The following is a 25,277-nucleotide window of genomic DNA, read 5'->3' as shown; positions in this document are numbered from 1 at the left end:
ATGACCACTGGACTCTTCGCTTTTTGTTTTATCCTGGCGGGGGCGATCTTCAGTTCGCATGCCGCGGATGTGCAAACGTCACAACTTAATGCAAGTTGGGTAAGACGGCTACTATTTTATGTTCAAACTGCTAGAGCACTGGTTGCTAAATAAGCTTTTTTTATCCCAGCTTGCTATGAATGTGCCTCAGATGCAATATTATTTATCAGTTATGCGCGGCTAACAAAACATAAAAACAAACGTATTGTTCTGCATATTTCTGGACTACTTTAATCATTGTCGATTGTGATTGAACCAAAAGTGTGTTTTTCGGATTTTCCGGAGATATCGGACAACTTTTAGGTTTGCACAGAAGGAACCCTTTTTTGGTATGATTTTATTTACATTGATATAAAAACAAGCGCGCCTTTGCGGTCAATAAGATTTTGTATTGACGTAGCAAAATTTTGTTTTCTGCAGGCAATGAGCGAATATGGAATATTTCGATTGCGGGCAGCACAACTTTACTAGACCCCTTTCGAAAGTTACGTACCGATTATTAGAAGGATCAAACTACTGCACAATGGCGAAACAAGCGTCATCGTGGAACGTGAAAGCCATTTCATAAGATAGAAAACGTCGGAGCACGGCCAACGCTAGCAACCGGCGAACCAATCAAATATCGTCGAAAGTGCAGCGTCACTGCGCTCATCACCTTTTTCTGTGGTTGCGTTTCTGCTTTCTAATCCAAGCAAACGCACGAAGTATGCCGAGGCGTTGAGGTTTTGTCCGCCATCGTGCAGGGAATTCACAGCAGCCAACAGAAAGCGGCCTTTCAAATGTGCCAATCAAAAAAAAAAAAAAAAAAAAAAAAAAGAGCAGCGTTTGTTATTTTATTTTGTAGCCAGAACAAGCGGCCACGTGATCTGGAGCCGATTATGTGCCGCTAATGCTGATCATAGCCACGCGCTGGGGTTGGCAAAACACAGTACACCCGCTGAGTTCCAGACATTGTTATGGTTCGGCTACTTTCGTCATTACAGCGAATGGACACGGGCGGCTACCCGAATAATTGTTGAGCTATTCATTATCACGAGTCCACATGGAGTGCTCACGTAAAGTTCAGATCAAATCTATGAGCCCCGTCTTTAAATATCGTCACTGGGATGTACTGCGACCGCACGTACGTCATCAAGTTTTGCAAAAAAGAGAATGAAGGAAAACGCTGGCTTTTGTCCTTGAAATTACACCGGAACAAAGGAATTTATTGATCAGTGACGTTGGGGGCACTGTTCCACTAGTGCGAGTAAACTTGTTTTAAAGTGAAAATCATTCCCAACGAATATCGTCACACCGCCCCTTCAATGTGAATGCTTAAAAAGAGGGGGAGGGTATTCCTCCCCTCCCCCATTTTAAACCCACCTTTGTTTCTCGACGAGATAAAGCATGAAACACACCGTTATACAAATTATGTCTTTTTGATAATCTTTTCGTGGCTTGTCAGTGTAAACAATCTAGATTTGCAGAGACGTAGACCGTAGACCGTTCCAATTTAATTAGTTTAAAATATCTTGAAGAATATTATTTTGTATAGTCGGGGAACGAACCCGAGGTTCTCTGAATAATATTGGGGCGAGTTAATGAGAATTCGCAAATTGCTCGGAATCTATCGGTAACCCAAATATTAGCCATAAAAAAAAAAGTCAACTCTCAATTTTTTAATATTTTTGTCAGCTCAGATACATTGGGGTACTCTGGCCGATGGATTGTTTGATTAAAAAACAAAAACAAAAAAATATTGGGAAGCATTTAAAAATTGGAGCATAACATGTTTCAAAATGCCACTTTAAAAGCGGTATCTTTTCCCGTAAGTCGGTAATCTTTTCCTGACTTTTCATTCCTAGGCATTTCTGAGCGGCGAATACTACATGAAGTACCGTGACTACTGGGATGATTGGGTATTTTTCGACTACAAGTGTGTATCAAGGTGGGGAGGACGTGACAGACGCCCGAGTGATCCCATTAAGATCCAATACTCCGTCAAAAATTACGACAGAGACCCGTAAGTGTGCATTTGAAAATCCTTTGCCCTTTATTGCGGTATTTGATTCACTTGTGAACAATTGATTGGTTTGCAATGTGGAGTTGAACCACTGCTGAAAACTAAACGTGAGTCTTCAGTAAAGTTTTATATATTTGATAAAGTGTTTGAAAACGGCAATTAGCACGTGAATTTTAATTAGTTTCCAGTTTCCCTTATAATTCAAGGTTTAGTTGGCAATTCAAGCTGAACAATAAATGCTTGACTATCATGTGCCTATATATTTATCATGTTTGTCTGTTATTTCTCGCAAAGTGCGTTCCTGTGAGTATAATTTATGAAAAAACATACCTAAATTTCTGGCTTATTAGAAACATTCATCGCTTGACCTTTTTTTATTATTCTCGAAAGTCAATGTCTGCAGGATTGCACACAAAAGTTTTTTGAAACCTCTGGTGTTTCGGTCTTTGTGCCTTGGAGCTATGATTTTCCCCCAAATATTAAAGGGGTGGTGCAACGATTTCCGGACATTGGTCAAAGATTTCTGCAAGTTGTCCTCTGACACTTCTGAAGTAAAGAACAGAAAACCGATTTCGCCTGCGTGTCCTAGTTGTTGCGTAAAAAAAAAAGATAAATATTGGCATTTCGGGCACCCCTCAACTCATTCCCAGCCTTCAGGGTCACACCTGGTCCAACACCTCCTAGAAGACAAGGCCATAGCGCTCTGAGAGGTTACGTCACAATGGCGGAGGAAGGAAGTCCATGGCGCAACTACGTGAGAATACGCTATCGACGTGAAAAAAATGTTCCTTGACAAGCGGCGCGGTGCTGTTCGTTCATGCGCGTTTATCCGACATTAATATACGTTTTAAAGGCGCAGTCTTGTACAATTTATTATATATATAATATAAACGTAATATACAACGCGCTGCAAAGGTTGAGAGTACCAAATTTATATTTATGAGTATCCCCGTAACCGCGGGACTACGCGCAGTTCCGCAGCATCCCACACTTTTCGAAAGGACCGGCTGCGATGCTGCCGATGCCACATGGCTCCGATTCTGGTAAATTTAGGTTGTGTGTGAGCAGCTGACTGTCTGAAAACGAACGCTGTGACATCTCAGAAAGGAAGGAAACCGAAAAGAAATCCAGTCATTGTCGCAGGGAGCGCACACCAGCAAGAGATGGGTCGACAACGTTAAGCCTTTCGTCGCCGCTGCTCTCGTGTGTAGTACTTTTGAGACTTGTTTCCCGTCGTGTTTCTGTCATCACCGTAGTCTCGGGTAGTTCTTTTGTGTTCGCATGATACTACGGCATTTACGTGGATTCGTGAAACAAGTCCTGCTACGGTTTGAGTGACATGTGTGACAACTAGCCAACAAAGACTGGTCGATTAATCGATAGACCTCTCTCGACGGAGAGAGGCTTCTTGGGGTTCGCGTTCAAATGTGTTCGTCACGGATATTGGAAGACGTATGGATACGATCGACAGGTGAGAAACAACTTATTTACGGGCTTTCTTGGTCATGTAGGGCGCAAGTAAAATGCTGCAATCGTTTTTTTTAATAGCATGATAGATTGCAATTTTGTTCTTCGTCGTTATTCGTATGCAGTTGCGTCGACATTTGTAAATATGCACGGTAATCTAGTTTTTACTGGAAGGTAAATAACACGTTTGTGTGATTATTGAAAGTGCGTTGTTTGTGGTTCTGTGTTTATTTATACTAAGGTTATTGTATTGCCTTTACCGCGTTTATACTAGAATCTTAACTATTAAGGTAATAGTATTATTATATACAAAATAAGTTATGTTTTGTTCTAAGGCAGCTCGAGCACATAGGGAGAGGTAAATTAGTAGACTAATACGTTTAGTACCCCTGCCACACGGAAAAGTTAATATATTTTCATTCAGTTATATATGATTTAATCAGCTCGCTGTTTTGAGTAATTATACGAGCGCCGCAAGCGGATTTGCCGACCCCACAATGTCATTCGATCGAAATTACATTAATTTTGCCATGTGGCCGGGGTATGATGCAAGAATTCAGTGACTGCACGCGATAACGTCGCTTACATGATCGTGAGAAACACTTGTCTTGCCTTGTCCGCGTTGACTACGTCTACCTGATTTTTAACTGTTCTGTTTTGCTGTTTCCAAATCACTGCGTGTCTCGCCATTTTGTCGAAGTATTTCTGTAAAAAATATGCATTCCTACAACGGTAATTGCATGACTCAATGTTTTCGACTTAAAACAATCACATTTTTCTATAGACGTCTTACGCATACCTCGTGCCATTTAGTACCGATTATTTAGCGGTTTAATATTTTGCTCGTGTAATAAAATGTTTTCTATACCCGTTGTTATGTGCAGCTTTCATTTTAGCTAATATGACACGCGTATGTGACTAAAAACGCGTTACGACGGTCGATCCACGCGCGTTGCCTTCGCTTCGACGCGCGCCCCGATGGCCTTCCTTTGCGACGTCACGAGAAGAGCGCTACGGCCTTGTCTTCTAGGATGTGTTGCCTGGTCTCCCTCCTAGTGACGTCATTCGGAGTGCCGTGTAGGTTGATAGGTTCCCGTGTGCTGTCTGGGAGGACGCTTCCTCTCCCTCTCTCTGCTGACATTAGCGGGCGTTATGCTGCAGCTTAGAGCCGAGCGAGGTCACGTAATCTTTTCGCCGTAGTTCTTTCGGCTGCCACTTGGGGCTGCAGGTGGTGGAAAAAGCTCGACTTTTGCTTTGCGATTATGCAGCGGAACCGCAACATTCTTAATAAAGGAGGTGGTGTTTTCTTTATCCTCCGGGACACGATAAACTACGTAAAAATTACGAGATGCAGTTTCTTTTATTATAATATCGTTGCACCGCCCCTTTAAGCATTCCACACTATTCGGCCAAACTGAACACTGGTTACTAAGCGTTTGCGGACCTTTTCATTCTACCGAAGAGAATTCAAAGATGCCAGAACGCCACTGCGTGCTTCGTGATGTCAACAAGTTACATAAGCCCGCATCGATTTCGGTGGCAGTGGTAGCACCGCAGCCAATATACAGTCTCCTGAAATATGAAAGACCCAGTGGGAGTGTGTCTCCGAGACGGCGGCGCGCGGGACGCTGCGCCCGCCTTAGGCGATTCCATTCTCCTTTGAAGGGAGGGTACTCACTCGGTGCTCAACTGAGCCTCAATACGCTTAACAGATTTTTGTTTCCGTGTAGGGGAAAAGCGCGCTTCATCAGCGTCATACCCAGAGTAATGAAGGCTCGAGTCAAGCAAGTCGTCGCTGTTTTTATGTTTCTTGTTGTTGTTTTTTTTGTTTCTTGCGTATATTAAAAGGCGGGTCTGACGTCAAGCCGCTGCGATGGCGCTGCTGTCGGCAATGCGCATGCGCAGATTCTTTACCTCACACGAATCGGGTTTCTCCGCAAAGGCAGTAGCCACACGAAATCATGGGGAAGCGCTGACTTGTTTTTAAACAGAAAGTTAGTCTATAAGGCCAAAACAGGCACTGCAAAAAAGACAAATATCAGTGTTACCCCGCGTCCTATGTATAATCAATATACATATGATCTAGTCCGTTAGTCTATAGTAAATAAAGTTGGCCGGAAAGCGCGTTCATTGGCTAGAGGGATGGCACAACTGATCTCTATGCCTATTGGCTGGATCGTGTTTGCCCGCTCCAGAAATGCGGCAGCTGCGGCCATATTTTTGGTAGAGTTATATAACCTCTAGCCAATGTGCAGCAGGTGCAACCACTATCATCATCTATGCCACACAGCGTTGTGGCACTTGTGGTGGCAGGCTGTCATAAAAATAGCCATGGGTGATATTTCACGCTTGATTGAAATTGTTCGACGAAACATAGTGTTGAGACCCGGCGTGAACGGTAGCCCGATCTTTGAGGACCCGGCGAACGTTTCATGAAATCGCAGCGCCGGGGAAAAGGAAAACAGCTCGTATGGAGAGTTGCATCGAAAAAAGCATCAAAAGCAGACGCCGCACCGGCGTCTGCTTTCGATGCTTCTTTCGTTCCGTTCACGCCGGGTTTCAAGAATATGTTTCGTCGAACAATTTCAATCAAGCACAAAATATCGCCCACGGTACAGCACAGTAGGCCCACGGCTATTTTTATGGCAGCCTACCGTCACAGCGCTGTCCGCCATATTACTATGATGGCAAGAATAATATAACTTTACCAAAAAGATGGCCGACCGTGGCCGCATTCCCGTCCATAGGCGGAGCTGGTCAAACGCGATCCAGCAAATAAACATAGAGATCAGTGGATGGCACAGATCTCGCGCATTAAGATGGTCAGAATAATCGCCTTGGCTCAGGCCGGTTTATCTCGAACAGCACATACGGCGTTAGTAGGACATAGCCGTGGCATGACGCTGACGAACTGCTCTCCACTGCGAAACCAAAACTGATAACCACGTGTTGCGCTTTAGCTGAGCCCCGTGTGAGTCCTCAGCACGGAATATAATAGAATCGCCCGGGGCGCGTCCAGCGCCCCCGGCAGCCAACGTCTTAGGCACGTGCTCTCCCTGGGTTTTAAATGCGAAAGAATTAACTGTCCCATGGAGTGATCCGACGTCATCGGGTTTGAGGCCGCGCGAAACGGCACCTAAACTCCTTTTTTCAAGTGAAGCCGAAATCTGATGGATTTCGGCTTCGGTCCCATTGGCTGGCGCGCGTCATAGTTTCAAGAAACGAGGCTCCCATTGGCCGCTGCGCGACAGCTTCAACGATCGCCACCCCGAGGCGCTGCGTGTTCGCGAGGCAGCGGCTCCACCGCTGCACGCCCAAGGTCAGCGCGGTGAGGAGAGCGCGCGCGCTCGACCGCCGACGCAAGTACGCCGCAGACGAAATAAGGAAGCGGAGGAGCGGCATGCTTGCTTTCTCATGCACCAACTCATAAGAAGTGCTTAGGTGTACCTCGAGTCTTTTTCATATTGCAGGAGGCTGTATACTTCTTTAGGCGCTTCGCAAACGATCCGATCAGAAGGGCATACAACGTCAATGATAGGTCGGGGTTTAAGAGCGATCTAATTAGCGTGCACACTTGATAGAAAGTGTGCCTCAAGCTAATGTATTTAACACAGAAAGTGGATGCCTTCGAAGTTTTCGTTGCGCATAATCTACCACTCGAATAAACGTTTGACAGTTACTTTGTGACAAATCTTGATAATGCATAAAATGCGTTCGTTTGACATTTACAAACCCAGAAGCTTAGAATACTAACAAATTATCTAAGCTTAACGAGTTCAACTAATTAAAAAAAGTAAGTAAAATAAAATAAAATAAGAATACATGCGAAACGAGATCTACAAAACTCACAGCAGAATGCAATACATGAATTATCATGCTTATTTTTAAAGCAAACCGTAATTTTATTTTACATATTTATGAGTTAAAAGGACACATGGTACCGACGCTGTGCTTAGAAGATCAAAAAGAGCAGCAAATGAAGAATAAGGACTTGATGATTTCTAGACTTCCTTCTTTTATTATCGTGGTGACAATTATTAACATTATTATTTGTTAGTGTATTCAACAGTATAAAAAAAATTCTCTTCAAATGACTTAAATGCACAACTCTTCAAGCGCACTATTTGATTCTGGGGTTTGCTTCCATAAAAGAAGTCTTCTTGGAGAAGTAATTTTTAGCCCATAAGTTGTTTGTGAAAAATGTTTGACACTTTGTGAATAAAGTTTTATAGAATATTCTTGTACTTTAAGAACACGCGTATGTTAAAGACTTTTTTTCTCATGATACGTTAAGAGGGATCGAAAGATCTGTTGCGGACTTTTCTAACTTCAAACTCTCAAACAAGTAATAGGCAGTGTGCAGGTAACTCATCCATATCTGAAGGTTTGATTAAAATTTTCTCTTAGATATGGTCATCAGTACGAAATTACGGTGCTGTTCTACAAAGATCAGATGGACCAGTTTGCCTATGACAGGTGGAAAGAGGGCAAAGGCAAGTTGGCTCGTCTAAAGATCTTTTTTATCGGGTTTTCGTTCTGGAGATTCTGATAACCATACAAAATTGGACTACAACAAAAACCAATTATTTTGCATCTCGCTGGTGACTTAATGTTTTGGTTGCAATTCCTCGAGGCGGAGGAGTTTTTTTTAAGTTTTCACGTAGACTAATTACACGCCATGCCCGTGTCTCGGCGTAAATATTGCTGAGTAATTATATGCACGCATTGCTCCCGCATTCGCATTAAGCATGCTTGTAACGAGAATAAATATGAAAATTTGTAATATTACCTCAATTTAGCCACCTTGTGGTTGATCGTGTAAGATACAGCAGGGGAGTGAACTTCGTTATGAAAGTAAGAGACTATTTTCAAAGCTTTTTTTAAATAGAGTAACATTGACACTAAAACATAACTAAAATTTACAAATTTGCCAGAAACACTATACCTATTTACGAGGTAAATGTATAAAAAAAGGCGTCGTATATAATTATTTATTATTATTTAAGGTAACTGAATTAATTTCTTAGTTTATATTGCTTAAACTTTTTATATAAAACTGATATTAATTTTATAACGCTTTTTTATGCTGTTTTGCAATGCACACGAGAAAAAATGGTTTGGGCACGCGTGGGGCATGGCAACGCAATCTTAAAAATACAATGTAAAATAGGCTAATTGGCTCCTACTAAATTACTGAGTGCAAAGCAGAACAAAAACAATCCGTGTGAGACTTCGTATATTTCAAAATACAGGGTGTCACAAAAGAAAATTTACACGGTCTTTTTCATCGCAAAAATAAACTAGGCATCGCCGAACGCTCATTCTCCGCCCAAAGGTAGTGCTAGAGGTCACAACCAGATGCCAAAGTTTCAGCCCGATCCGATGACTCAATCAACAGTTATAAGTGATTTTCTGAAAATTTCAATGGGGAAATGGAGCCCATTTTCGCCCGTTTTCGGTTTCTGGTGCCATAGAGCCCCATGTGTTTGAAAACGCCGTCGGCCGCCATTTTCCCATTGAAAATTTGAGACAATCACTTATAACTTTTGATTAAGTTATCGGATCGGGCTGAAACTTTGGCATCTGATTGTGACCTCTAGCTCTACCTTTGGGCGGAGAATGAGCATTCGGCGACGCCTAGCTTATTTTTGCGGTAAAAAAGACCGTGTAAATTTTCATTTGTGACACCCTGTATATACAACTAGAAAAAAAGGACATTTTAAAAGGCTATTAAAAGTTTCTTTAAGTTTTGATAAATATAAAACCTACATTCTGACCAAACCGTAGTAGTTGCATTCTACATATACTAACGTGATGTAAAACTTGGCTGTGATAATTTAATGTTAAGAACATAACTTCTTATGCTCAACCGTGATTATGTGCCAAGATTATAAAAGTAGAAAAACACTTTCGAAAATTACCATAGATGTGTAGCAATGATTTTTCGAGGCGGAAGTTTTTGAAATTTAATTTTCAGTGAGGCATTGAAATTACATAAAAATGCGACGGCGACGAGATTGCTAGGTCTACTTCTGTGTCGCCGGAAGTTCCTCAACTGCGTATTTGACTAATTTCGCGATCATATTCGATCCTCATAAAGACACTGACATGTAAGAAAAAGTGTTAAGGGCTTAATTGAGAAACGTAATATTTCCCTTAATTTGCATAAACACAAAACATTTGTGTTTGCGCAGTTTTGACTACGCTTGGCGATATTTAGCTGAAGCTCGCCAACTGCTTTAGGCCCTGTGCACAAAACTGTAACTCCACACATTAATTGGCTTAGCTGTTTTCTTGAACACGTTCGCCAGCCTGATGTCTCCCTTTTGAGTCGCCTGGTGCGTCCAGTCATAGTCTCCTCTATACTGACAAAGCCTGGCAGATCGCCACGAGAAGCAGCCGCCTAAATGGAAAAGCTGGAGCGGCAGACAACGGATGAGAGGAGAGCCACGTGACTGGCGCCCCGCTGCGGCGAGACGAAGAAACACACTTCTACCGAGCGAACAACAAATGTGTTTCGGGCCCTCGCCGCTGCAAAAGCTGTGCGCTGACGTCCAGTTTCTCCGAGAAATGACACTTTGATGCTCTGTGCTATCAGATCCTCGCGCTCCAAATCGGCAACCGGGCACTCTATGGCTCCGTGGTCGAACTGCCAGGCTTTGTGAGTTATAGAGGAGGCTATGGTCTAGTCTGCCGCCTGACACCGTCTGCTAATCGTGCGGGCAGACACGCTGCCACGTGCGGCGTCGGCTGCAATTAGAAGGCTACCTACGGCTCTGCTGCCATTATGAAGGCAGGAAGAAGAAGACGCTACAGGCGGCTCAAGGCAGCTAAACGAGAAAATCCCAAATGAAGCCTGAAGTTGAGGTCGCGATCGGTGGGAATGCCCACCAACTTTTTTTTTTCCGTCGAATATCGTATTTTGGTTTTGTTCATTTTTGATAATCGCTGTGGGCCTGTCTCTCCGAACCGGAAGTCTCAACCGGCTTCAAGGCTAGTGGTGTGATGTCGCTTTCACAAGCTTCCTACCTTCATGGCTGTACCGGGATCCGGACATTTTGGTGTAGGTTGTTTCGGTGCATGGCGTTTCGGTGCAGTCATTTCGCTGAACGGTCTTTTCGCTGCACGGACTTTTCGGTTCACGGATATTTTGGTGCACGAACTTTTCGGTGCACGGACTTTACGGTGTGGGACATTTTAATGTACAGATATTTCAGTGCACGGACCTTTCGATGTAAATATAAATTCCGATTTGTTTTCCCAAAGTTTGAGGAACACGACGTAAAATCGCGTAGACATCAACGGGCTGCATTTGTGGAACAAGAAAATAAGTCCGAAATATGTTGGCTTGCGATGAATTCAACGGTTATCACACTTTTAATACTGTCATATTCTTGCCGTGTATTATTTACTCGCTCTACAGGCTGCCGCGATTTCTCCCAAAATAAATCATGACTCAAAACATTGCCATGTTTCCCTTCTGGAGCCACCCAGACGTAAATACCGAGTATACCCATATAATGCGCACTGATTTTCCTTTCTTCAGTAGTGGATCGCTCTGTGGAAGTAAGCAAACTGTGTGCCGTTAGCAAGCGTCTTGCGAGAATCTACAAAAATAACAGCGCAAGATGGGAATCCACACAAACACACGTCACCACCGGACACAAGAAACAATCACACTTATTGACTTAGCGACATCTGTTTGTGTGGATTCCGTACTTGTGCGGTTATTTTTGAGACATGGATAACCAACTCGCCCAAGCCGCCGTTTTGTCTTGCGAGAGTTGCAGTATTTTTAAGCCTAATTAATAAACGTTGAGGACTAATTAAATAATTTTTAAATGTTGTGTTAACGCCGAAATGCCAGATGGAAAGTTGTAGAGCTTTTTGAGAAACACACAAAATAGCTTTTTGCAACGGGATACGGTTCGCGTATGTTTTTGCTTTCTGACCAGTCAAAAAGTCTAACACATGACAAATACCCTGTGATAACGCACCCGCCCCATCATGAACTCAATTTTAACTGTCATAAACTTTTCTAGTAGGCTGAAAAAAAAAACAAAAAACACGCAAAGACGCATTCACCACGCTTTATTTATTTTCTGAGCAAAAGTCCTTTTCTTTTATATTTTTACGGCCAGCAACATCGTTATGGCCCGAAAGGAGAAGTTGGATCCCAGATCATGCACAGCCACTGTTTCTTTCGCACGAGAATTAGTAAACATTTTATATCATGTAAAATAAATTGATTATTGAATCTATTGGGTTTGTTTTCTTGATTCAAATTGATATTTGATGTTATTACAATTATTCGATACTCGCGCACCCCTCCATTATTATGTAATGAGCTGCAAATGATAAATTTTGTTTTCGTCATGCGAGGTTATACAACACAAAGGAAATGGGTACCGAAAGAGGAGCCAGCCTGCCTCGGAGTTTGCGAAAATGGCTTGTGTATTAAATTGTAGTTGGAGTTTATTTTCCTCTATCTGACCCCCTAACCAGGCAGAGAGCTGCCAAAGCATCTCTTTCAGACATGACTGTCAGTGTGTTTTTTTTTCTCGCTGAATTAGCAGGCCAGGGGGTTCTCGTTTTGAAGTGCTGGAAGAAGCAGCAGAACGTGACAGCACTGACATGTCTCAACTACTTCTTGTAGAGGTGGCCAGGCCGCGACTTGCGACCCGCATGCGGCGTTTTGCGTGTTAAAGTGCGGCTCGCGGCTCCTTACTGAACCTCCCCCCCCCCTCCCAATCATACAAGCCCACAAACACACTTTCCCCGCCTCCCTCCACAGTTTTACTGCTTTTGACTCGGATAGATATAAAGTTATACTAGTTTCATATTTTGCACTCGGAAAAAGTTTGCTCTTCTAAACAAATGCCCGAGACCATAGCCTCGGGTAATTTTCGAAATTCTCAAGCTTCTGCGGTTGGGTTTTATTCCAAGGTGTGATCAAAAAGTCCCGGTACTGATTTTGTAGCATAAAAAGAGAGGGCGGCATAGTGATGTGCGCGCAGCTGTCGAACGACTGGAACTTCGCGTCACGCTATACGAAAGTACGTTTCTGTGTCAACATTTGGAGCTGCGCTACAGGAGTTTGTGTGACCACGTGCACGGGCGCAATAGCGCTTTCACCGTAGATTGCAAACCAGAGCGGGAGCGAACACATAGTCTGCGTCAAACTCGGCAAATAAAAGACAGATACCATTCAAATGATTCAGTAGGCTTGTGTTACATGCAGTGAATTTTGCGAAGTGTTTTAAGCCGCACTCGCGCTTCAGGAACGACAGAAAATCGCTTGAAGACGAAGATCAGTTGGACGACCTTACCCGGCCTCTCTTTGACTTCAGTGACATTCTGCCATTCTTGCGGCGCGAGTGCCGCTCAAAATACCTCGCACACCTGACTGCTTTTTGACATATAAGCCTTCTAAATGATTTCAAAGGTTTCTGTTTCAGATTTGTCGGGTTTCACGTAAAATAGACGTTCGTTTTCGTTTTGGTTAGCTGACTATTGAGAGATCGCCATTATGCTCGTGCATGTAATCAAACAAACTCGCGTAGCGGAGTTCCAAATGTTCACGGAGCGAGCGCCCTTTGGCATACTTACGCAAGAAGGTCCCCGCTTTCGACTACTGCAACACTTTGTATGCTACAAACTCAGTCCTGGAATTTTTTGGTCACGGCCGCGTACACGGAACACCAATAATAGACCCCACACTCTGGCAGAAGACTCCGAGAACGCCTTTATCGAACCAACGCGTAAACATGATGCGATGCGTCGAGTGCCTACGTTGAACCCGTAAAAGAGACACAGGCAAGCTAACCATAACGTCCAACGTCTCCAACCCTGATGCAGGATGGTGCCGCGCCTAAAGCCGGGTTCACACTACTTAATAGTACTCATACTTCATTCAAAAACAGTCCGCAAGCACGAGTCACCACAATATTCGTTGTTCGAATGCCTCGTGTCAATTTTCTCCTCAAATTCCTTGCCATGCGGCAATGAGTTCAATGATGGAGCAGTTTCTCAGTCCAATTGCTCGATTTAAGTCACGTGGTTGATATGGGCCACGTTCGCAATATGAGCTGCGAAGACTTGCCGCGAGCGTATCGTCAGCCAACGTCTCCGACTTTCCGCCTGCTTTTTTCATCGCCATGCGCAAACAAAGAGCATGCGCACTCGCGAATAATCTCCTCAGGAGTCATCCACCATTAAATTTCAAGCGATACCATGGTTTGAAATGGACCCTGTTCTCCGATCTAGGCTCTCTAGCTGTAGACGTAGAAAAAATTGTGAACAGCAGTAGAGGCTTTTATTTGACGTTCCAAACAGAGCCTTCTGAATTTCAAGTGAAGAGATAATACAAGTTGCAAGGCGTTTCGGAGATCGAAAGAGAAAGAGAGAGAGATGGAAAGCAAGTATGAAGACACACGTCGACATCAAAAACAAATCCACACACAGTGGGCCACGTTTGTAACAATACTTAAACATGCTAAAACAAAATTGGTGTTGCCGTGTCTATAATCAGTGACAGGTCTAGAAACTTTTTCTGGCCGTGGAGCAGGAAGCAGACAAAATCCTGAAGAGAGGAGGAGGTTTCCTCCTCTTCAGCGCTCCGCCTGCACCCTCCCCCTCTACCTAATTGTTTTCCCTCGGAAACCCCTTTCAACCTGTAACCGACCACAGGGAGCGCAAACATAGAAAGTAAAAGGCGGCATTCCCTTTATCCCCACGCTCACCCTAAAACACAAGTATATAGTCGCGCTGGTAGCTAAGAAAACCCATAAACATTAGCGAAGAAAACAGCGAGCACCGAGGTTTTTTTCTAGCGATATTTAAGGCTGCTTTCTAGCGTAAGCAGTCTTAACTGTACTCGTGTATTTTGTTCGCTTCACTTCATCATTGCCACAGCAGGATAGGTTATTGCCACTTCAGCTGCTACTGCGTCCTTCTCCCCAGCGTAGGCCTTTGTGGAGTCTCGTCAACGCCCGCTTTAGCGGCTCGGCAACTGGGTAAGACAGGGTCGGCGATGAAGGCTCAATCTGGCGAGTGTTTAAAACGTTCATAAAAGAATTAGAGTTGCTAAAGTATTGTTGTTCCTGCAAACGTTTCCCATCGCATATTGCGATGTAATTTTGTTCTTCCGATCCTAGCTGTAACCATAATCTACTGAGCAGAAAACAGAAGACGTATACCTAATACGTATAAACCCCGAGAGAAAAAAAAAATAAAAATAACTTGTTCAGATTAGTACAATTCCTACCATCTCGTTGGTATACTTCCTGTACATGCAAGTAATAATCGTACAATATTCTGAATTCATGTTTTATAAATGCTTTAGTTGTGGTCGCTTGTTTTAAACAGAACAAAAAAGGCAACTGATTTACATGGACCTCGAGGAGCAGTGTCAAGTTACAAAAACCTTTTACAATAGAACCAACTCAGGTGAGTCACAAACGTGATGTATAAGCACCTCAAAACTCAAATATAGGCGGATTCACACATTGAAGAATACAGAAGAGAGAATGGTGTGTTTTCACAGCGTAGCAGCGACCATCACTTCTTAACAGTGCTATGCTCCTTTCACCCTTAAAGATTGGTTCACCTATTTGCGTCTGAGTGTGACCATTTGGTTTATGACCTCTCGCGTTCCAGTACAGCACGTTGCGTCGTCTTTGAAGTTTTTATGTGTGAAGTTCTACATACGTCAGCTAAAAGCCGACCCAGAGGAGGCGTATTCTCAACATATTTGCGTGCGGTTTAGCGGATGTAATTACGGCACTTGGCGGGCGTTTTTTTTTTTTTTTCCCAGAAGAGAGGAGAGGATTGTAGCTAAACAACACACGGCATTTTCGTCGACGACGACCTCTCCTCGGCGTTTGGTGGAGTGTGCCCCGACTCACGCTTTTCATGAAACGAGGCAAGATGTAGATAAATTGCTATATTAATGCTTTCCGCCAGGGGACATAAGTAACTAAATGATAATCAACCACCCGAGCCTTATTTGCAAACGGTTCTCTCAGAAATGTTCCTTGCAATAGCCTGCTCAAAATCCTTCCTTTTATAATTTTCTTCACATCGCCCTCCACATAGAGGGTCCTTTCTTCTGTCTCAGTCGTAGATCGCTGTTTCGAAAGAGATGTAGTGATTTCGTACAGTTCGCCGTTAAGGCGCTTTCACATACTTGCGGTTCACTATACAAGCTGAAACAAGACCGTTTTTTAAGCACCTTGAAACGGTTTATGACCAGCTCTGCAGCAGCGCATTCTGTCGTAATAGGCTTAATAACCGATGTTGTCTCATTCGGTCGTACTCGGTTGCAAGTGTGCGAATGCACTTTTAACCGTTGAACTCGACAAATGAGCGCCGATTTCGGCGGTTGAGTCGAGCCAGCCAGCCGGCCGCAAAGATAGGCAAGCCGATCCTTAAGCAACTTCCGGCTGTCAACTCGGGAGCTGATTGGCTGGTACCCCGCCGTACGCTTCCGGATACGCGACGCCGAAATACTCCGAAACGCCGAGATCTGTCTCGGTCAGATCCCCAAATAGGCGCGCAATTACGCCAACCTTCAGACGTCGAGGAAGCGCTCGTCCCGACACCCGCTATATACGTCGGGATTACGTCGCCGAAACGCCAGTAAATACGTCCAAAATACGCCGTATCTTCGGCATTCTTAGAAACATTTCAGCGTGCGTAATCTAGACGTGTAGCGGGATTCAGGACGAGAGCGCTTCGTTGATCGGCACCTCAAAGTCGGGAGAAGAACGCGCGTTTTTTGGTGGTCCGTCCAAGACAGGTCCAGGGGCTTCGGCGTATTTCGGCGTGGCGTATTCCGAAGCGTACGGCGTGGGGCCGGCCGCCAATCAGCTCCCGAGTTGACAGCCGTAAGTTACTCGAGGATCGGCTCGCCTAGGGCCAGTGACAAATACGCCCTGTGCGCGTACATAATTGGCTCTCACTTACCCCCCCCCCCCCCCCCCCCCGCCCCATTTCCATTTACAACGCCTACGTGCACACACGACTTAGTGTATTCCGCCGGCTGGCTGTCCTGACTCAGCCGCCGAAGTGAGCGCTCGCTCGTTGCGTTCGACGACGTATTGGCCAACTGCACGAAATTGCTTTAAATCTTTCGTCCTTATGACCCTGGATCCTGGGGAAGTCGTGCCATTATGGTTCATGGAATGAGCAGTTTCTCCCTGGCCTCCCTGTTTTTAGTGAGCCGATGAAGCCCATGGCACGTAGTTTTAAAGTGAAGTTTCTCAAATACTGAGATTTTTTTAATCCAAAAACCGGAAAAATAAGCGCACATCTTTGAACCAAACGAAAAATAAATTAATTTTTTTAAAATACGCGAGAGATCTGTAGAGATATGTATGATTAATAAGTGGATTGCATGCACAGCGCCAAAGACGCTTATTTTAGTGAGGAACGCGTTCAGTACGATGATGCTCCGTAGTGATGTTGGTGCGACGGGTTCAGAAGGACCCTCTCGTAGCTTCGAAAATGTTGGGTGTACGGAAATAGCAATTGCCATGGCAGCTTAAATAAATCAGCCAGTTAGCTTACGAGGTTGTTCCGTGTGTATATTGGTGTCTGTTTGTGCCCGGTTAATAGACAGCTAAGGCAATGGCGCTACTTTCTGAGGATCCATTGACTATATTTCGAACGAGCGATAAACGACCGAAAAAGAAAGAATAATCGAAGGACGACTTTGTGACGAGGTCAGCGCCTTTTCTCGTTATCAAAAGCGTATCCAGGCAGTGAGCTTGCGTCGGAATAATCGACAACGCGTCTTCGCAGAGTTCTTATAATGTGTGCTAGAGGTCCAACTGGCGTTAATGTGAGATGTCAAATTGAAGCAGGCAGCAACAAGTTTTAAATTGGCTTCCGACAAAATGCATTCTCATGGGAAAAGTGGGGGCAATTTCTTCCTGCGCTTCATTATGAGAGCAAATATCATAAACACTGCGTACTTACTGGATAGCTTGGAACATTTATCAGTCACGCAGACGATAATATTGCTCAGTTATAGGGGTTTTTTTTTTTTTTTTTTTTCAAATTCCCGGCATTAAAAACTGTTCTAAAATTGATTCGTACCCGTATACAATCACTTCCTCAAATATTGAGTGTTTTTTTCTTCATGCAAAAATAAACTCTGCCACCCCTGAACGCTCATTGTGTGCCAAAATGTAGCGCTAGAGGTCCGAACCAGATGCCAAAGCTTCAGCACGAACCGGAGTCTTTTTCAAGAGTTACAACAGATTTTCTGAAATTTGCAATGGGAAAATGAGGTGCAGTTGTGCCCACTTTGGGTAACGCCATATAGCTCCATGTATTCGAAAGCTCTGTCGGCTCCCAATTTCCCATTAAAAATGTCAGAAACTCACTTATAACTTATTAAGATAACGGTTAGTACTGAAGCTTAGGCCTCTATTGGCCTCTATTTCGGACCTCTGGCGCTATATTTGAACCGAGAATCAGCGTTCGGTGATGCGTAGTTTATTTTTTCCGAAAACAAAAACCTATATTTTTTTTATTTTTTAGGACAAAACGAGTATAGTAACGCTCGTTCTCATCTTTACAGTGACTCTGCAGATAGAAACTGAGAGATATGATAAGAGTAGAGCGCCCGGGGATGTCGGAACTCGGAACTCTGGTTGGAATAATTATACAGTGGAATAGAATTCAAGGTAGTGTTTCCGATGGTAGCTTGTGTGACTGCGCCTGCAGACAACGATCGCGGCGCTGCAGTCGGCAGAGCAGCAGAAAGTCGCTGCAGCCCGCGCCTGCCATCGCCCGTGTGCTTGCACGCGGCGCACGTGCACAAGCACCACCACACTGACCCTCTACTTATGATGCGCTTGTGTCGATACCCATCGCGATCTACACCACATGCCTCACGGTAGCCGCTCCGGTCCCATTTTGTAGTACAATGTAATAATCAGTCGGTAGGCGCCAAGCTAGCTGCCTTTTCCTTTACTACGGTGTTAGAATTTACACCATGGTCTCTACTCACTGCATGTCCTAACGTGTTCGAACAGTGAGCTTGGCATCTAGTCATCAATAACTCCAACCAAAACGCGGTGCTGTGAATGCACCCGCGCGCACGAATGTCCTCCTCTCCCTAAGTTTGCAGGGTGTTTTCACGTCAGATGGTTCACTGATGGTCTGGGTTGTATTTTTCTTATATTTATCTAAATATATTTATGAAAATCATGTTCTTGGAAGGAGCACTCAGCTAGATGTGAATGTTGTAGTTGAAGTGATTCCGTAGATATAAAATTTCCAAACCCGAGTTGTTGGTTTTGCCAAGGTTTTTCTAGGGTGCCTTGTACAACCATAAATTAGACTACATAAACCGTACAAGTAATAATTAGTTTTTACATTTACTTTACGAAAGGTTTACAACATGTATACATAATAATAAACATTACAATAAATATTTCTACCCAGAATAAAATTTATAAAACACGCCACGGGAGCCGGGTGTATGGGCACATTCACAATAGTGCATAAAATGGATTTTATGTAGCAACAGTTGTAGTAAATGGTTTATTGAAATAAAAGGGTGTTGTGACGTTGCCTTTTGGTTGATACCATCTGTCAAAACAGCGGGTGATGAGGAGACGAAATGCGAAATGCACAGCGTGACCTAGTGCGGCGCCGAAGAACATTCTCCCTCTCACCTTTTGGCTTCGGCGCTGGCAAAGGCCAGGTCGCGAAAGCGTAGTTCTGAAAAATCCTTCGCTCGCAGAAGCACTCGCGCAGAGAAAGCGCTTTTGATAACTAGGCGACCGTGCCCGTGCCTGTGCCCGCAGAAAAATTTCGAGTTGAAGCGTACGTCCGCCATGATGGTTACGGCGAGAAACCAGCGACCGGCGGGGCGACGAGCACGTACATGCGCAAGACGAGCGTAAAACAATACTAACCCTTAGCTCGAAGGTGTGGGTGAGTATCGATGACGGTGAGCAGTAGGCCTCGATTTTATCGACAACGCTACGATCTTGAAGAACAGCAGAGGAAGCTCGTCGAAACAAAGATGGCAGCGCACAGAATGTTGCCAGACGTTCGAACAATTTCGCTTACGGTCTATTACACATAGTAAGACAAGACCTGTGCCTTTTCCTCTGAAACGTCATCATTTGTGGATCCACGCAGCGCCGCCTGCCTTGCATCAGCAGTGTTACCAGCCAAACTTACAAAAAAAAAAAAGGAAACCCACGTAACGGGTAACCTTTGTAACACTCGTGAGGGTAACCCTCGTGGGCCCTCGTGAGGGTAACCCGATCGTGACCCTCGTGAGATTAATCCTGGTGTCCCTCGTAAAAGTAACCCTCATTATCCTAGTGAAGGTGACCCTCCTAACTCTCACGAGGGTGACATCACACGTGACCCCATGTGACGTCACATGTGACGTCACGTGTGACGTTATTATGGAAAACGTCCCATATAGCAACGCACGGTTACGCCGATGCCGACGACGCCGCTCAAGCAGAAACGGGCGAATAATTGCTGCGCTCTAAAAACAAAAACAAAAACAAAACTTTAATGGGCCCTTGAAAAGAAAAAGAAAAGTTTTTAAACAGCCTGGATAGTACACGCGTGTCAAAAAAAAAAAAAATTTGACGCGAAACAATATATTAGGACAATATTGACGGCGAGAGATTTATTTGAAATTCTGCGCGCGAAGTCCATGACGTCACGGGTCGTTCCGGAATGACCATCTCGGACCTAAAGGCGAAGCCGATCCCGCACTCCTCCACGCGCCCGAAATGCTGAGAGAGAAGAAAAGTGGAAAGGAGGTGACTGGCGGCTCAATCGCGTCTCGCGCCGTCAATATTGCTCTAACTTTTTTTTTTTTTTTTCGCGTAAAATTAATTTTTTTGACGCGCGGGTCTCAACCAAACTGTTAAAAAAACTTTTTTTTTTCAGAGGCCTTTTAACTATGGTCTACGATTTTTAATTTTGTCCCAGTCCCAGAAATATCAACTTGCAAGGCGAGTAATTAAAAAAATAAATAAAGCCTGTAAAATATGTTATGAAGTTTCTAAATTAGATTTCAAAATATTTCAACTTCTCTATATATAAAAGAAAACTGCCTAAATACCATTTTCGAAACCCAGTGAAATGCAAATACTGACTTCTTTCCTTAGATACTCCTGTTATGTATTCTTTACAGCAACGGAAGTACGCTTTTGAGTTGTACTACCGGGTGGTGTTGTGTTGTTGGTGGCACCCCGGTCTCGAATACTTTCACGTTGTATGCTGTAACTATTCTACACTTCCTAGACACTACTTATGCCTCACGATTTGCCAACTTGTGTATATCGTGACCACTCCTTGTGGCTGTTTGCATCAATGCATCTCTTTGCTCTTTCAGGCTGTACGCTGTGGATGGGCTATTATAAAGTAGACGGGAGTCCTTCAGCTGAGTGCGAAAACGTCTACAAGAGCTGCGGGGGTTCAACGAAGGTCCAGTACCACGATAATTGTAAATACAAACCTTCAAAATGAGGCAGACAATAAAAATATCCTCACAATTGCCGTCAAGAAATTAACACCCCTCATGTATTTCTCTAAGCTTTGTAAAACGAAGAGGATGCGTGCCTTGTTTTCTTTTCTTTCTCTTTTTTTTGTAGTACGCTTCCGTGCTGTAAGTAATGTTGTTTCAGTGTTACAGAATCGCTCCCCAGAATGCTTGGCACTGGAAGAATGTGTGCCTTACCCTTGTTTTGGCTACAGACATGCATTTTAACCGTGGCAGCTTCCTTTTTGCCTTCGCCTTCGGAAGCGGTGCCGTCAAATTCGCCAGATTCGACCACGGATTTTCCTTGCGAAAGGAATTGCGATCTACCTGCTTTCCAACGTCAACGCTTTCAACAGCTCAGCATCTGGCAAACAGGGACATCGGACACGACTGAATGGCTACAAAAGAAGGAACCGCGACTTCATGCCGCTCGGGGTTTGGCACCGGAAGAATATCCACCTTACTCTTTTTTTTTTCAGTTACCTATCGCATTCTAAATTTTGATCCGGGAACGTTTTACTGTTTGAGGCGCCATGGCCCTTTGTCCTGCAATATGTTATTGGTTTTGCGCTTGATTCTTCATTGAGCGTTTTTGCTGCCATTCAGTCACGTTTGTTGTCCGCGGGTGATGTTGAAACAAATCCCGGCACTCTTGACGCTAAACATTTGTCAGCGGAAAGTTTGAGCAGTGTATCGGGAAGGGACAATAAAACTATCGCGTTTCTAACTAGATTAGAAGCCAGTCAGAAGAAGCTTCTGCAGGTCGCTCACGACGTTTAACTAAAACAAGAGAAAGCTGACGACGCGCTCGCCGTGATTGACACAAGGATGGCCAAGATGGAACAAGAACTGACAACAGTCAATGAGCTGAAAAATGGCGTGAACCAAGTTAAAGTGACTGCTAGTGAAAATGGTAGGCTTACCTATCAAATTTACAGGATGCAAGATCACCTTGAGAGCTGGCGGTGAAAAACCAATCTGCTCTTTTCGGGGGTACCCAAAGAACCCAAATGAAACTTGGCAGAAATCGGAAGTTAGGGTTCTCAATCTTGTTTCCGAGTCATTGCAAGTGGCACTGGAGCCTAGCTTGATTGACAAGGTGCATAGAATGGGTCCATTTCCAAGTTCTCAACAAGTTCCAATTGTGGTACGTTTCAATAAATTGAAAATCAAAGAAGCGATTTTTTTAGGCGCTCCTAAGCTAAAGGGCCTGAAGGTTCTAATCAGCGAAACTTTTCCGCATAAAGTAGTTTACACTCGCAGGCGCGTTAACCAGTATGCGAAAAACATGAATGCCGCGTTCAGGCTGCGCTTTCAGAAGGTGTTCTTTGGAAATCAGTGTTTCATTTTCGATGATGGAAACGACTCCGAGAAAGGGCGCACGCGGTGACGCAAAAAACCTGCTCGTCCCCCTTCACCACGTTCAAACTGCAAATCCGGCCATTAAAACCAAATCACTAAACTCTTCCAGTCTTTGGCTTTTAATGTCTTTCGTAGCATCTTGTCTAAAGATGACATTTGTTTTGTCACTGACACGTGTAACCCTCACACAACCCTAGAAACTGACACTTGGTTGTCTAAAGGTATAGATGACAATGAATTTCTTCCGTTACTATATTATTTTTCGTAAAGATAGATTTCAGTCAAGTGGTTCCGGCGTCATGATTGCTCTGAAAAACGCGGTCTCATGTGACTCGCTCGCAATCAACTCCGACCTAGACATACTATGTGTTCATGTGAAATTGTTATTCTCCTACCTTATAATCGGCGTCTGTTCCCGCCCACCGTCATACTCTGGTCACTTCTGCGACCGCCTAGACGAGGACATTAACTATGTAGACCGCAGCAGCCCTAAGTGACCAGTAGTTTTTGCCTGCGATTTTAACTATCCAGGTATCAATTGGAGCAATTTTTCGCTTCCCTCGGGCTATCGTGATTCGTCGGTGTGCAGTGAGTTTTTGTCAGTTTTTCAGTCTTGCAACCTTACTCAAATTGTGTTAAATTCTACATGATGTGATTTCGTTCTTGATCTGTTATTTTCATCTCACCCTAACCGTATTTCCGCATGCCATAATCTAGAATATATTAGGGATCACAGGGCTCACCTTTTCGAGTCAATATTTTCTCCGGCTCAAAGCAATGTCATTAGACAAAGCTTTTTTTAAAATTATTTCAAGGTTGACAGCAACAGGCTTCTGTGCTCTTTTGATTCCTTTTCAAGGAAATTCCTGACCCTTTTCGACACGCGGTCTGTAGTTGAGAACTTGGGTCTGCTTAGGTATAAAATCAGCGAAATCGTCAAGGACTGCGTCCCCTGGTTTGTACTGACAAGAACCCAACAATCCTTTCGTTTATTAACTATCATAAACTTCTTAACAAAATAAACGGTTGTTTTCCTTAGTCAGGTCAAGGAACACCTCTGAAGTATGGTCCAAATACAATGAAAGCGGGAAAAAAAAGCTACACATTGGAAATTATAAAAAGAAAATTTTACTTGCTTGGTCATGACCTGGCTAACGTGTTATTAACCATCGCTCAAAAATTCTGGCAGGCTGTCCGGACAAGAAAGCTAAATCCCTCTCCTTTTATCCGTGGCAGTAGTTGAACCATAGTGTCACCTCATGACTCATCATCCCCATTTAACACATTCTTTAGTTCAGTGTTTCCACTGACGTTGGTGCCATGTTCTGCCATTACTAGTATGGATAACGTGGTATTCACACCCCGCGGAATCGCTAACGTCACCGAATGCTTGCGTGCTAACTCGTCTAGGGGCAACGATAACATCACAGCAACCTTTCTTAACATGACTAAAATAAAATTGCAATTCCCTTGTGGCCGCTTCTTTCAAGCATCACTTGATTCATCTGAACTGCCCAACGACTGCAAATTTACAAAAAATATCTCCGTGTATAAATCTGGAGACCGCAATGATCCACATCTAATTACAGACCTATTTTTCTTACAAGCATCTTATGCAAATTATTGGAGCAAGTCATTTACTCGCAAGTCATGGACTACATTACTAGCTTCAACTATCTTCTCCCTCACCAAAACGGCTTTCGAAAACATCTATCTTGTGAAACTCAGGTATTCGAATTAGTAACAGACGTTTATAACACCTTTAATGACTCTTGTGCTATGGATATCATTTTTATCGATTTTGCTAAAGTATTTGATACTGTCCCTCATCAACGTTTACTCCTGAAACTTTCTCAACTAAACATTAATAGTCGCGTTATCAGTTCGATTTTATCATTTTTTGCTAATTGCAACCAGTCTGTTTTTATAGATGACTCCTCATCATCTCCCATTATGGTGAATTCCGGAGCATTTTAGGACTACTTTTGCTTCTCGTTTACATGAAGGCCCTACCTTCACTAATCACGTCATTCAAAAGGCTTTCCGCCGACGATTTCGTTCTGTACCGCCGAATTTCTCATCCTAACGACTCAGCGAATCTTCACCGTGACATTGAAATCTTGGGTCAATGGTGCTTATCGTCGTAAATAAATATGAATGTTGCTAATATCAATATAATTAATTTATTTTCATTGTTCTAAACATCGCGTTCCTTCCTATTTTATTCTTTCCGCTTCTATAACATCCGTGCACTCATGTAAGTACCAAGGTGTTACTTTCACCGAAGATCTGACTTGAAATGTTCATATTGATAACATAGTAAGCAAAGCATCAAGAACACTTGGATTTCTTAGAAGGCAATTCTATTTGGCACAACATGACAGGACACTTACTGCATATAAAACCCTTGTTCGTTCAAAGTTAGAATATGCCAACTCAATATGTTCCCCTCATCAGCAATAATTCATGAATAAAGTCCATACAAAAAAGCTGCCATCTTCAATCATCGTAACTATTGCACAATAACCAGCATATGGGAACTGAAGGCTTTTTCTAATGTAGCTACCCTTGATTCACGCCGCAAACTATCTGGTCTCACTCTTTTTTACAAGTATTATTACGACACGCCATCATTCATGCTCACCTGCTGCAAGCCTGCCGTATAGATTTCTTTGCGTCACGATCACTCCTTAAAAATTGACCTCTATTCGGTCGCACAAATAGATTCAAATACTCTACTCTTGCATTATCTATTGACAACTGGAACTGCCTCCCTAACGATATAGCCAGTGAATAACAAAATCATATTTCGCGACAACTGCCTGGCTTCGATGGTGGGAAGCATATTGTTTTAAGCCCCGTGTGTTTTAAAGTTTT

The 25,277-nt window shown here is 43.6% G+C and overlaps 1 protein-coding gene across 1 annotated transcript; it reads left to right on the top strand.

Moving 5' to 3' along the window:
• On the top strand, positions 1-21,025 carry LOC115312203. The gene is made up of 5 exons (XM_029971109.2): positions 1-99; positions 1,884-2,041; positions 7,916-8,001; positions 14,876-14,956; positions 20,892-21,025. The coding sequence occupies exons 1-5, from the start codon at positions 1-3 to the stop codon at positions 21,023-21,025; spliced, it is 558 nt and encodes a 185-aa protein (XP_029826969.2).
• Positions 21,026-25,277: the final 4,252 nt, after the last annotated feature.

This window comes from Ixodes scapularis, unplaced genomic scaffold (genome assembly GCF_016920785.2).
Source record: "Ixodes scapularis isolate PalLabHiFi unplaced genomic scaffold, ASM1692078v2 PGA_scaffold5__190_contigs__length_132052651, whole genome shotgun sequence".
Taxonomy (NCBI): domain Eukaryota; kingdom Metazoa; phylum Arthropoda; class Arachnida; order Ixodida; family Ixodidae; genus Ixodes; species Ixodes scapularis.
Note: the sequence above shows the minus strand (reverse complement) of the source record. Positions and strands in the feature narration are given on the sequence as shown.